Genomic DNA, 14,971 nt, shown 5'->3' with positions numbered 1-14,971 from the left:
TATATATATAGCCTTCAAGAAAAATAGTTTCTGTCTTTTGTGAATCATTTCAAAAATACGGATGTTGTGCTTTCAAGTTCTGGTGTCGATCAGTTGTTGGTCACACCTGGAACGTCCCCAGTCTGGCCAACTCTGAACATTTCTATTTTAGTCCAAATTCTAGCATTTTGTCTTTGCAGCTAAAATCAAGACTCATTTAGATCAGGGAACATTTTTCCGTTCTGTTATTGTCCATATAATTTTTTTTTTTTACCCGTTTCATGTTTTATGCTGACAGGAATGAGCTGCCATGACTGAACTGCTTCGGAGTCTGTTCAGTTGTGTTTTCCAGCCAAGAAGTGGCTGTTTGAGCCATGGTTGTCTTTCTGTCATCTCAAAACAGCCTGCATATTGTCCTCTGATCTCTGACATCAACAAAGGCTGTTTGTCTACACAACTGCTGCTTTCCTCTTCCAACCAGTCACATACAAATTACCTTAATTTGCCTTTCTTTCTTTACTATTTTGGTGAGCAGTTTAAACTCCATTAAGTAATGTTAGCCACAGCTAGGATGGATTGAATGTGATCAGCTCTATTTGTGCAAACAGTGCTCCTAATAATGTGAATATGTTGGGAGTAAATGCATGAAGCTTAATTTCGTTATGAGTTGTGAAAACAATCATGAGGAAAAGCATGGTCTTCTCTGTTTTTTGCCCTGAACCGTGCGTGTTTCATAACCTGTCTGTAAGTATGCGTCTGCTGCAGTGAGCTGTGTCTCCCAGGGGTTGGGTGTATCCCAGCCAGTGCAGTAAAATGCTGTTGGGATCTTCTTTGGTTTATCTGGAGCATGCATGAGCAGAGCTGGATCTCCAAACAGCCAGTCGTCTGCACCACTTTCCCCTTCCCGTTTTCCCATCGAGGAATTTATTATGAATCTCTCGTCTTTATTTTTTCTTCTAAATGACTGAAGTGAAGCAAATATTTCACAGCTACCCACGTTTTCAATGACTTCATTAGAACTGGAGGCACTGGTCTCATGCTGCACGTGCCTAGTCTCGCGAGGATTTCTCCCCCGTTTTCTTTTTTTTTTACGACACACACACACACACACACACATACACACACATCATCATCACTCCTCCTCCCCCGGCCCCTCCCTTTCCGTATCTGCTCGCCTCTCTCCTCTCTTTTCAGTCTTGCTTGCCTGTCAGAAAGGTGCTCTAGTATCGGAGGCTAGGCTACCCTCCTCTCGGACCCCCCTCCCCCGTACGAGAGCCAGCCGCCGTCGAATCCCCCCCCCCTCCGCCCAAGGCTAGGGCTCCCCACCCCTCTTTCTCTCTCACGGCTCCAACCATGGCGACCACCGCTACTTCCACCCGGTTCACCGACGAGTACCAGCTGTACGAGGAGCTCGGGAAGTAAGCAGCATCGTGTTTGGCTTGTCGTTTTGTCCCCCACCCCCGCAGCAGCAGCACCACCAGCAGCAGCCTCGCTTGAACATTATTTCTGTTTAGCCAGCTTAGCAGGTTATGTCTGGCACAAAATGCGCATTGGGCGAGTTTTGGTGATTTGTTTGTGTGTTTTAGAGCCGGGGTGCTTACTGTCGTCAGCTAAAACAGCCGTTCGTTGTCGGCTAACTGAACTAGCATCTCCCGCAGTAACGGACGTGCTACAATGGCTGATATTGATAAACTAGCCGAGTTAGCCCGCTACTGTTTCTCCTGTAAAGACGAGATAATCACACAGAGGATGGTGCAGTGACAGCTGTTCGCCCTTCCGTGTTCGCCAGCCGGTCTTTTCTGGTCTGCTGGAGCCGCCAGCGGGGCCCCGAGAGACTCCGGAGTCGCAGCCCTCTGACATTTAACCGGCCCACGGCTCAGTCTGACAGCTCCGTGCGGGCTCGGTGTACCTGAGGCTAACTAGGCCAGCCACTGTTGATAGTTCCCCCCCTAGAATAATTTCTGTAACCACATTGAGTTTGGCTMCGTACCCCTGAATTTTTAGATCAGGAAGTTATTCGTCGCTCGATTCGCGGGGTTCTGCTTGCAGTGAAATAATGTCAGTACACCGACCGACACCGACCTGACCATCAGTTGTCAATAAAAGCTTTCTCCTTATGGATCTGTCATACAGCTGCTTCTCCGCTGTTGTGGCCCTTTACCGGGTAGGAGGCAGGGGTGTGTTTTCTCGGTATTGTGGTGACTGTAACACAGAATTATGTGACCCAAATACTTCACCAATTGGGAAATTTATTACCACTGGTAAATGTTTAATCGGACTTTGTCCAACAGACCTCACCCTTAAGGGGGCTTTACTACTGTTTGTCACTATTTTTAAAATCAAAATACAAGATGCATTAAATTTGACAGGAGTGATTACTTGTATGCAGCTACTGTCAAGTATCTTTTTTTATGATTAACCTGTTGACAATTTGTATTTTTATTCATGGCAATTTCATGTTTTTCAAGGTATTATTTGATCTTTAGAGTAACATTTTCTAAAATAAAATGTAAACAAAGAGTTGTGACTCTTGGCTAAACTAAAACCCAGCACTTCATAAAAAGTACATCAGACTGATAATTATGGTTGATCCAATCAATTACAACATTAATCTAAAGTGATCCAAGTTGGCAAAGTTTTCAAAGTGTTGCATGTCAAAACTATATAATCTGAAAGAGCATTAAGCTTTTCACTTGATCCTAAGATTATCTATGTTGGTTAAATAAAAAAAAAATTAAATGCTGAAATTCTGCAGTGATTTAGGTCCCTTAATGTGCATTGTTCCTTACAGTTTTCAATTTGTATTAGTAGCTAAGTGGCTAAATGACTGGTRATTTATTTGCAGCCTTACACTYYTKKTYMAAAAWYMRRWTTTYCYYMWTWAAAWWWYMARRRGGAMMWTTTKKYYTKRAAMMAAAWWWTYMRGKYWWTTTYYTTTTTKRAARKWAAMCYTKSCMMYWAAWYCYKRAAWWMYKRWWWKRAAWKGKWWAAAAAAAAMAAACAGAAAATGTGTTAATTACTTAGTCTAAGCAGTGATCGGAGCATTAGGAATGCTCCGATCAGTAATGATCGGTGATTGGCAGTGATCGGAGCATTAGGAATGCTCCGATCACTGCCAATCACCGATCATTACTGATCACCTGGATTGGCAGTTAATTTTTTTGCGTTATGTATAAATGATACTGCATAATCTGGAAAAGTGGAACAATTATCTGGCAATAAATTCGGCTAATTTAGACATAAAACATGCAAAATACTTGCAGACACAATACAGCAGCTATTCAGTCAGAACGACAACTGAAAAACCTGCAATTAGTCAAATAATATTTAACATCAAGGTTCTCAGTACCATAAATTATACATGAGTCAAATAAACATCACAAATAAATAATGTCAGGAAAAAGGGGAAACATTCATTTAGTGTTAAATGCAGGTTCCATCAAAATAAACAATCCTGAGTTACTAAATCAAAACTTCCTGAGAGGATGGCTAATTGTTCTGTACTGGTTCTGATTGGCCAGCTGATTAATGCTGGTTCTGATTGACAGAGTAATTCTGCAGAACACAGGGAGGAAACAGAGGAGATCGTTACTTTCCCCAAGAGATTATCTGTCTCATGTTAGGACATAGCGAATGTTTTATGTAAAATAAATTTTCTTTTTTGTTCAAGTTGCATGCTGCAGCTTTAAGCAGACGTTCGGTGTGAAAGTTCACTGCCGGGTGGAGCGGAAACGCCATGTCTACTACCAGTAGCGCGTAGCGACGGCCCAGACGCGCGAGCAGAACCCAGGATCTTACACCGCCAGCTCGAAGATTTAAATTATTTTTCGGTTTATTTGTTTAGCTTTCTGACCGTCATGCTGATCCGGGCGAGTGTTGGTAGTTGTGYGCTGCTGTACCGGCAGAGTGATCCACACGGATGTCTTTTTTACCCGCAGTGAGCCTCGATGTAGCCAAACTCCGTCAACTGTTTGTTTTTTAAATATTAGATTTGATGTGTTGATGCATTTTGACKTGCTTCACCCCCGAGGTGTTTTCCCCATTCACTCTCAGAGTGTTATAGTTTTACACAACATTAGGATTTGCGATTGCGCAGTGTGAAGGGAAGGGGAGATGAGCTGCGAAGTGAGATACAGGTGATCGGTTTTAGTGATTGGCAGCAAGAGACGGTGATCGGCGATCATGATCACATACATTTTCACGGAAATYGACTGATAATGTTCGGTGGCAGATTGATCGACACATCCTTTGGCGACTTCATTTTCGCCCGTAGAAGAAGAAGCGCACGGTGCATACTGGGATAATTGTCAGAACGCTGGTTTGTAATCTATTAAAATTTAACTGACCTATCTACCTACCGACTGTCTAGAATCAGGTTGTCTGCTGGTCATTTAACACCACGTTCTCCACGAACATGCTGTGCGCGAACGGAGAAGGGTGACCATCGTCCGGCCACSSYCCGGCCCAGTCGCGGAAGGCTCTCCTCGCCGACCGGAGTTGGACTGTTTTGTTGACATTCCGTTTAGTGCAGCTCCATCTAGTGGATGCATAACGTAACTCCAGCCTCTACTATAGCGTCTAATCTATGCGCCTTATAATGCGGTTCACCTTATATATGAAAAAAGTTTTAAAATAGGCCATTCATTGAAGGTGCGCCTTATAATCTGGTGCATCTTATAGTGCGGAAAATACGGTAAGTTTTTCTTTTTGAAACACGAATTTGGTTGATTTCAGATTATTCAAGCAAGGTTTTGTCAAACTACAACTTAAATAAACTCGTAATGTTTTGTAAAAAGTAATTTAATTTTAAATAGATAAATAAGGCATCATAGAAATTCTCGAAACTGCATAATAGCAATTTAATAAGTAGTTTTTCAGGCAAAAGTACAGCTAGCAGCAAAATGACAATGAAATGATTACAGAGCAGTTAGCAGCCGAAGACTTGCCTTTTGTAACTAAATTTTCTACAGGCCTAAAATGGACTYGTCGTATTAAATTTTTGAATACAAGAGACACAGAAGTAATAAACCTGGTGTGTTTTAATATTCTAATATACATTGAAATGTAAGATTGTGGGTTCACAAAGTGAGATTTTAGATATTTTATAAACTAAAATTCTTAAGAAAAATGTTGCTTTCACAAAGAAAAGCTCCCCAACTTTGAAAACAATCTCATAATTTACTCCAGATTTGACTTGTTTATTCCAGTTTGCATTATTGTCAAGTAGAATAAAGGTTTCACAAAACTGTGTGTTTGTAAACCAGTATAAAATTATCCAGTCCAGATTCAACCAGATCAAATGTAGTAGATTTTTAACTAGAGATCATCAAATGCAGTCCATTCTCATCAAATAAACCCCTGATTAATATTCCTTTAGCTTAGCGTTCATAGACTACAAGAAAATGAAATGCCTACTTATCATTTCATACTTCTTAGAAATCGTTTGTATGTTGTCTGATGCGGTTATTTTTAAAAGTGTTGGAGGTTTCTTTAATGGCTTTGTGCTTGGTGTTGTCCATCCTGATGAGCAGTTTGTGAGCAGACTCTGTCAAGAAYTGCTTTCTGTCTGAAATGTAGACTTTGGCAAACTTGAAGCATTGGCGTGAGACAAGAAAATGTCGGGGAATGTTGAGATTAGAGCTGCAAAGTATGTTGAATTGCAAAAAACACCTTRCGCTGCGATATTTGATAGCATGTTGTATATATGCAAATTCTGCATCTCAGTAATGCATCTGGCCTGTTAGATGGGGATTCACTTCCCTCTACGCTCACACTTAATATGTATTTGCAGTATCTGATGCTAAAACTAATAAAATTGTGATTTAAATAAAGCCAGTGATGTAAATTGACAGTGCTCATTGGTGCTGGTCATTTTAGCCGTGAATAAATTTTAACTTGTAACAAGAAGCCACTGAGTTATTTATTTGGTGCAATTTTCACCTCCGTAGATGCCCACTTGTTATTTAAACACCGTCCAACTCAGTTTTTACGTCATAAAGCAGAGTTGGCAAGGAATTGCAAAATGGGACGTGGTGTAAACTATGCTCCATTAAAAAAAAACTAACTGCTGGTATTTGCTGGTATTTGCTGGTTCTGCGCTGTCAGGCTCTTTATGTYTGTGGCCAAATCATGAAGCCTTGTTTTGAAACTAACCTGTGGATGAAGTTGTCCAAGATGAGAGCGAAAGGACACGGTGTTGGGGAAAGAATTAAAGATATTGTGCTACATTCAGTAATCAGGTTTTAACTGTGGAAAATTGTGAATGATGAAAAGCTTAACATCCCAAGATAGCTGAGTTATTACTAACTTTGTCAAATCTGTCTTATCTTGGGCGTAATGGCATGGTAAACATTTTATCGCTAATAAAAGAAGTCGTATTGACCAGAATTATCTATAATTATGGAATTCTGTCTTATTTTTTGACAACTATTGAGAATTTGATAATAGATTGGTGTTTTTCACTAGGCTTCCTTAGACAAGAGATAAAAATCCTTAGTGATACAATAATCACAATTCTTTTAGAGAGAATTGATAATTATTGGTTCTTTTCCTTMATTAACTCACATTAAGCTGGTGACGACTTGTTTATTTCAGCCTGCCTGGATACTTGCAGTGCAGCCATTGTTCACTAAGCGAGGCACGCTCTACATGCCTGCTATGTCTGGAAAGAGCTTTCCAGTAATGCTTCATCTGGTCACCACAAATATTACAGAAATTTTAAAGCATCAAATGTKTTGCCATTCAGGATTTCCCCCATTATAAGCCTGGYGTGCCACCAGGCTTAGCATTGCTTATTTATTTAAGTTTTTTTTTAAACGTTTGCATTTTTTTWAAGAGTTTATAGTTGGTGTTCAGGTATTAATTTTCAAATAACACAAAATTATCAAGTGATATTTTCAAATTTCTTGTCAACTTTGAACACTTTTTTTAACTCAAAAACRCGACTGGCCACTGGATRAATGACTACAGAGCGTCTAACCACYGGGCTTTGCAAGTTTTCTTGGGGAAACCCTGCCATTGAATCATTGGATATATTTTGGACACTGTTTATATTTTTGTCCAGTTACAAAAAGACAAACCATTAAGAAAAAGGAAACAAAGGGACAACAGGAGCATCAGGTTTTTATTTATAAGTTGATGTGTACTTAACATTTTCTCACAGTTTGTAATATGCAATGTTAATTATGATGCTGTTGATTGGCGTTTGCAAAGCAGCCAATYCAGAAGTACTATTTATTTTCCTTGGTGCTTATTGGCTAAACTTCCATGAGCGGTGACAAGGAAGACTGTCGAAATTAGGACGTCTCAAGCATTTGCTGACTGTAGTTATTGCTGACTGTAGGCTAAATCACATTTTCTAAGACAATCCTCTTTTTTCCCTTTGATAGTTACTTATGATGCAATCCATATTTATTAAGAAGTTTGCTGATAAAAGAAAGTGATTCTCACTAACCAAGGYGTACGTAATGTCCAGTCTAAAGTTGCTGCATTTTAGGACAAAGTGAAACTTTGCCAGTAATTAACAATACTAGTGCATTTTGAAGAACCACTAATTCACTGATCAGTTGGTCTGAAATGCAAACAAAATAATTAACAAAATGGAATAATTTCAGAAGCGGGAAGTTCTCGGGTCTTTCGTCAATATCCTAATAAGGGACCTGACCACTGAATGGCACCTACTTTTTGCCAGTTGCCTCTGACATTGCAGTGCTACAGCTACTCATCCTCTACGTCTTGAAACTACAAAGTATCATTCATATTACTGAAGGCTGACATGGCAATCGTTGGACTGCAGTTTTCCTTTATGCAATCTTGTTTTAAAGAATTTAAGCCTAATTCTAAATGGAAGATATTTCCTTTTCAGTTTCTTTAATGAATTTACATATCCTTATACCAATTTCAGACTTGCTTTGAGGTCTGAAAAGCAGGTTCCGACTTGGGTTGATTCAGATTTTTGTTTTTTTTATTTAGTATTTTCAGTATTTCACCGGCCAGTCATGAGCCAGTCGAAGAAAAAAAATGGCCTATAATAATTTCTGGTTGGTTGATTGGTGTATCTCYAGACAACTTGGGAGGAGATGATGATAACTGATGCAAAAAGTTGGACTTCAAGTAGCCAAAACTCTTTTCAGGTCACAAAATCTATATGCTGACAGACRTTCAAACAATAAAAAGCAAATCAGGCTACTAGTGTAAGGTGTCTCCCCTTTTACCTAAATCATCAGCAACAGCAGCAGCCAGAGGAGGAGGACATTGCTCCTATAAAGATATACTGTCCTTAATTTGCAGCTGCCATTTCCACTCTGCCCCCTGTAATTGAGATAAATCAATGGCACCAATAGCGCAGCCAGTGTACACACCTACACATCGTCCAAAGTGGATCCGCTGGCCTCTGATTCTCCCCTGGACTTGACTCTGCTTTCGTCTCAGCGATCATTATGTTAATGCATTTTATATATATAAATATATATATATATTTTTGCTCTGTCGCAGTCTATTACTATCCAGGGACTGACTTGTACTTGTGTCACCTGCCACCTCTCATTTGCTGTTAAATAATTGAAGATCCGAGCAGAGTGCAGCAGAAAGTAGCAGCGGGTCGCTCGTCGTTAGGAATAATAAAAGTCGCCTTCATATGACAGGAAAGCTAGAAAACTTGCTGATCACACAGGCTGCTGTAATTATGTTTTCCAAAATACATGCAGATCTTTTTCTGGGTCAAAGTCAAATTCTAGCTTTTGCGTTTGAGCATATTTATACCCGTATTATGTTTGCTTTTGAAAACTGATTTTAAAGGGGGGGTGTTTTCCCTCCCTCTGGCTAGTTTTTTAAAACATTAAAAGAATTGCAGCAGATCTTAACAAATGTGATATATTGTTGATTTATCTCACCACTTCGTCTCTGATGCCCTGATAGCAATGACTGTTAAAAAAGAAAAAAGAAAAAAAGTGTTTGTGTGAGCAAGCGAGGGGGAACATTCAAAAACAAACCACTGTGACTAGGCTGGAGCGCCGCTTCAAATGTCACACTTTGTTGAATGTGTGAGGGGAGCGCGTTTGAAAAGGAACTAATCTTTGGTTGTTTGTGCCCTTTGTTCGTAGGGGAGCTTTTTCAGTGGTGCGTAGGTGTGTAAAGAAGTCATCAGGACAGGAGTATGCTGCAAAAATCATCAACACTAAGAAGCTTTCTGCAAGAGGTATGGTATCTCCCCCAAACACACACACACACACTCTCACACAAATAATGTGCATGCTTGATTTGATTTGTTGACTTTAAATGGTGAATTTGTTTTGTTAAACATTTAAAAAAATAAAAGTGAAAGTGTCTTTACAGGTACACCTACATAAATTAGAATATCATTTATTTATTTCAGAGATTCAATTCGAAACGTGAAACTCATCCATTTCACAGAGTGATATATTTCAAATGTTGGTTTTGGTTATTATGGCAAAAAAAAAAGAAAAATCCGTTTCTCATGAATTAGAATATGTTTCAAGTCTATTAAAAAATTGAGGATTTTTTAAGAGTGACCACATACTCAAAAATGTCAGTTCAGTATATTGTTAAGGCTCCTTTTGCTTGCATTATGGAGTCTTGACGGCGTGGCATGTTAGGAGATCAGCCTGTGGCTCTGCTGAGGTGTTAAGGAAACCCGGGTTGCTTTAAAGGCAGCCTTCAGCTTGGCCGTGTTGTTGGGTCAGATGCCATGCTCATTAATCCAGGTTTTGGTACTTTTAACGGTGTGGGCCAGAGCCAAGTCCTGCTGGAAAATGAAATCAGCATCTCCATAAAGCTCGTCAGCAGAGGGAAGGATGAAGTGCTCTAAGATTTCCTGGTAAACGGCTGCGCTGACGTTTAACTTTATAAAGCAAAGTGGACCAACATGAGCCGATGACACGGCTCCCCAAATCATTACCGACTGTGGAAACTTCAACCTGAATTCTGTGCCTCTTCACTCCTTCTCCAGACATATTTGGTTTCCAAATGAAATGCAAACACAAGGAATGTGACAGTTGTAGGCCAAGTCTTGGATCCGTTATATGTGTGTGTCGACTCATGAAGCACCGTCTCCAGCTTCACACTAAAGGCTGCAGTTGTCTGTTATTTTGCACTAGGACTGAAACGATGCATCAATTATTGAAATAACAGACAACTAATTTAGCAATAGATTAATTAACAAGAGCATAAAGACTGAAAAAAGGCCATTTCTGCTGTATATTCAGAGCAGAAATTAAGCCAAAACTGTACAAAAAATATAAACATTTTGTATTTAAGATCATAGGAAAAACTTGACCTCCTCAAGTTGCAAAGTATGAGCTTCACCTAGTTCAAATTCTGTTTAAAAGAAACACTTTTCTATGCATCTTTTGCTATCAATTAACTTGTTAATCCAAAAAATAATCAACAGATTAGCCTGAATTGATAAGCCGAGCAGAAAATGGCTGAGCTTTTCACATATTGAGGTTTATAAGCATTTTCTAGCTGCAGACAGATTCCTTGTTACATCCTAAACGAATGCTGTTATTACATTGTTAGGCAATAAAATGTTTATTGAATTATTTGCTTATTTGCATTTATTGTATTTCCAATATCGTATAAAAAGGCTTTGATTAAAAGTTTGCGGAATGTGCCAATTAATCGTCAGAATAATCAATAACTTAACCTTTTACTAAAATAATTATTTGTAGCCTGGTTTTGCACCATTTTTGTCATGTTTTCCTTCAGCTCAACTTTCCACTCAAATGCTTGTACACTGCACTGTGTGAACAGGCAGCGACCTTTTCTGGCTTATCCTCCTAATGGAGGGTATAAGTGTCTGCCTGCTGGACAACTGTAGAGTCAGCAGTCTTCCTCTTGATTGTGTAGGCCGTAACTCAACATTTCAAATATCGCTGGCCAATAAGTCGTCCCAGTAATTATTGCGATAAATGATAGCATTGTTTTGAGGTCAATTTTAAGTGATATATTGATAATAGTAATGCTAGCTTGCCCTTTCAAAGACCAATAAACTATGATTTTTGTAAATAACATCTAACACTAGAACCAGAAGATGTTTTAAATATCCAAAATAAAACAGAAATAAAAAACCACTTGCTACTGAAACCATAAATAAAATGGATTACAATGTCTGTAAACAAAATTTTCCTTAAAAACATTAATCAGAATGGAACATATCAAACTCAATTAGTTAATCATGCAATTAATTAATTGCTTATTGCAACAGACTTATGTTTAAGATGCACCTGATCTAAACACTTTTACATTAAATTATTTTGAGTGTCCAAGTAATGCAAATGTAATAGTATAACGAAGAGGTAGCTGCTTTGTCCACATTAACAGATTTCATACTGTTTGCGGCAGTAACTGTCAGATTAAAGGCAAAGTCACAGCAGTTCCAACAGCAAAGGAAATATTTTATTAAGCTGTTGTGTCTGTCAGCAACTTTTTAATCGTTTATTGATGCTCTTAAACACCTAATTGAATAAGTTGCTATAGCTGCTCCAGTATGCAATTGCACCACTGTTGTACAGTTAATCGATTCAGGCTCATCGAGATCCAAACTTAAATGACAAGACATAAACAATTTTCAGGTGTCTCTGAGAAGGTTTCTCTTTTCAGATTGTCTTGTGTGTGTTGTACGTACATGTGGAGTTCACTGACATCTGCTGTTGTTCGTAATGATGATGAAATATCTCACTGCGTTCTTCTGTTTTGTATCTGGCAAATTAAAGACCCAGATCTCCTCGTAGTTTTCACACACACCTGGGCCTCTTTGTTCTTCTTTCTTGCCTCCTCTCATTAGCTTCTCACCTCTCCTTCATTGCCCGTCTCTGGTCTTTCTGAGCAGGGAGATTGGTTTGTATTGAGGCTAATCCACTTATCCTCAATGTATCTTCATCAACCACTAAGACCCCACAGAATCCATAGGTGCCTCCCTGTTTGCCCTGTTGTTGACTGTGATGGTATTTGTCTGCATGTAGGAGACGAAGAGCGCACAGAGTGATGCTAATAGTGCATGTCTGTTTGGTGCGAGCTTGTAATGCTATTATTGCTCCATCCGTACCATCAAGTGTCCACATAGTGCAGCTTCTAGTATTAATGTCCCAGCCATGAAAAGTAAGAGCTCAGCAGAAAGCTGTGGGCTCTTTGCAGAGGCAGAAAGTAAAGAGGAGGTGTGTGTGTCTGCTTAGAGAAGAGGGTGAGTTTTAAAAGCATAGTTCAGTGATGCCTCTCCAAAGAAGCATGGTAAAGTGAAATGTAATAATAAATGATAGAATCTATAGATTGAGTTTTGTAGATGGGCAGCTTTACAGATGGATACATGCAAACAAAAACATTCTGCCTGGGAGGATTTGGGATTTTTTTTTTTACCCTTATGAGGTGAGTGTGGCCTCTTGCTTGGCCTGGTGGGTAAGTCTGCCAAAGCTCTGGTAAACACTGCAGTAATCTGAGGAAGGGGGAGGGGAAAGGAGGTGAAGAAGGAAGGAAGGGAGGAAACCAAAGAAAAGGTGTGAAGGGAAAACATCTTAATGGAGATGAAGTTTATGCTGCCTAGGACTGGACTAACCACTAGTAAAAAGTAAGATTTGAAGCAAAAGTGTCGAGCATTAAACATCTAATTGCTGTTGTTTATAACAGAAATGTAGGTTGTCATGTAGCTGCGAAAATATGTATATGTTACAGGGTTTCCCCCAGTGTATTATAACCCTGGCAGGCCGCCAGGCTTTACTTGTCTTTACTTATTTATTCAAGTTTTCTTTTAATACTTGCATTTTTTAAGACTTTATAGTTGGTGTTGAGATATTAATCTTCCAATAACATATAATTATTATTATTATTAAAAATTCTTTTAACTCAAAACACGACGGGCCGCTGGATGAATGACTGCTTAGCGCCCAGCCACCGGGCTTAGCAATTTTTCTGGGGGAACCTTGTTATGGATTTTTGTTTTGATTTTCACAAATGGACCTACAAAAATATAGAATAAGTATCAACAAGTTTAACAATTATTTTAGGCTTTTTTGTGCGGAATGATGTCTCTTTTGCCATTCTGCTCTTGGAGCACCATGGGAGTATACAAGGGCAATGACACACTCATACCTGGTCAAGTCTCCTGTTTTAGCCGAGAAACTACCATATTTTACCCCTCTGTCCCTGGTGTTCCAGGGTTAGGATTTTCCCATAAATTTCCCATATTAGAGTAATTACACCCCGTTACAACTATTTAACCCATTGTTAACATGTCGTAGCGTGTTTTTCTGAGCTGTCTTTAAATGTAAGATGAGAGCCGGTTTTACACCTGCGACGGAGACGTTGCTGCTGTGCAGAGCTGCACAGGTGTGTCTCAGCTCAGAATCATGGCAGCAAACCAGCAAAAGGCAATAAAATCTCTGCATGTTTTTTCCCTTCAAGCTAACAGACAGAGTTGATTAATGCTGTTTGATTCAGATAATGTTAGATAAATGATGCTACTCATTTTGTTCTCTATGTGAATAAGTGGGCATTATTAGTTACATTTACTTGAGTAACTTTTTGGGGAAAAATGCACTTATAAGAGTAGTTTTACTGCACTGTGCTTCTTTCTTAATATTTTTATTGCTACTCTTGCATGAGTAGATTGATTTTGCACTTAAAGAAATAGACGTCAGAGATTAGAAACATTAGATTCTTAGATTTCTGCAAGGTATGAACGAATATTTATGCAAAGTTAAACATAATTACTCAACATTTACTTATGTTACCCAACCCACTTCCCTCCCCACCACCCCACCCTCAGCCCCACCCAAAACCCCCGCTCCGACAGCAGCAGGGCACGGTCGAGATGGTCAAGTCCAAAACTTGACAGGTATGCMTACTAGAAAATCTTAAGATTTTGGTAAGTTTTTTTTATTCACTCATTTTTCTCGTCTTACACTGCTTCCAGTTTTCCTTGCAAAAACTTAACAGTTCATTGCGATATCAATACTGCACACACTATTATTTGTAAAATTTGTGATGCTGAATTGGATGGCTAATTAACCAGGTAACCAATATTGAGCAAGGCTCTGGTATTTATACGATGATCAGTTGGGACTATAAAGGGCGCAACGTGTTGTGATTACTAAACATGTCAGCAACCTCGACAAAATTCTCTTCTTCCACCAGAAATATTCACATCTAAATATGTTGAGTTCATGTCAAATAATTGGTTGGTTGGCTTGTTTTTCTGTCTTAAATAAAAATAATAACATCTTGTTATAAAATGTTGTTTTGTATCTTTGTAGTTCATGAAAATGTGGCATTTTAAGTGGAAGTTATCAAACCATGAGAATTATAAACCGGCCCCTGCCTAGATGTACATTAGTTACTTTTACATGGCGGTACTAAAAAGCGTAGGTGTAATGTGAGCATCTGAGCAGAATGAATGTTCTAATTCAGTTGTTGAAGTGACACTGGAAACTGGGCCCTTGCTGCATTGTCTGCAGCAACTGTGTGCCGAGGCAGAGAGGGAGGGTGAGATTGAACATTTATTTTATCGCACAACCCTAAAGTTACCACTCTTAGGCTGTTTAGTTGCTTTACTGAAAAGCATTATAATGATTCTCATTACTTTTGAGTTGTTTCAATCTTCAGCTCATGTTATCAAATTCTCTTTATCTAATTTTCATTAGTGGTCTTTGTATCTGAGTACATCTCTGATTTGCGTAGCCATTAGGTGTTTAATAGTGTCAGCAGAGATGCACAGATTCTGCAAAATGTGCCTGATTCTAGACACTTTGTCTTTTGTAGGATAGAGTGATGAATGCATGATTTAATGGCATAAAAATTCAGCCTGCCTCTGTTACACCACTGACTCGCTAGGCGAGGTCGTCATAGACCCGCATCACCTGACTTTCATTTAGGCAAGTCAGCTTTGTGGGTGGGGGCAGTGATGAAGAATGGTTTGTGAAACTAGCCTTCAGCAAGGTTTACAAATGTAACAAGACTCAGAAATCAAGTCTGACAAGAAGAG

At 39.1% G+C, this 14,971-nt stretch overlaps 1 protein-coding gene across 13 annotated transcripts in view; it reads left to right on the top strand.

Annotated features, from left to right (window-relative positions):
- Positions 1-1,130: 1,130 nt before the first annotated feature.
- The window catches only part of LOC103481524 (calcium/calmodulin-dependent protein kinase type II subunit gamma), a 60,518-nt gene continuing 46,677 nt past the window's right edge, over positions 1,131-14,971 (top strand). For 3 of the 13 annotated variants that reach the window (XM_008437028.2, XM_008437027.2, XM_008437026.2), the window contains exons 1-2: positions 1,132-1,397; positions 9,081-9,175. In XM_008437028.2, coding sequence (XP_008435250.1) covers positions 1,333-1,397; positions 9,081-9,175 — 160 coding nt within the window. In that variant the 5' untranslated portion in view covers positions 1,132-1,332. Of the gene's footprint in view, positions 1,398-9,080; positions 9,176-14,971 lie in introns of all 13 variants that reach the window. The other 10 variants (XM_008437040.2, XM_008437038.2, XM_008437037.2 and 7 more) reach the window with 5 other exon arrangements.

The sequence above is a fragment of the Poecilia reticulata genome, linkage group LG19 (assembly GCF_000633615.1).
Source record: "Poecilia reticulata strain Guanapo linkage group LG19, Guppy_female_1.0+MT, whole genome shotgun sequence".
Lineage (NCBI taxonomy): Eukaryota > Metazoa > Chordata > Actinopteri > Cyprinodontiformes > Poeciliidae > Poecilia > Poecilia reticulata.
The sequence above is the reverse complement of the archived record's forward strand: the minus strand, read 5'-3'. Positions and strand labels throughout refer to the sequence as shown.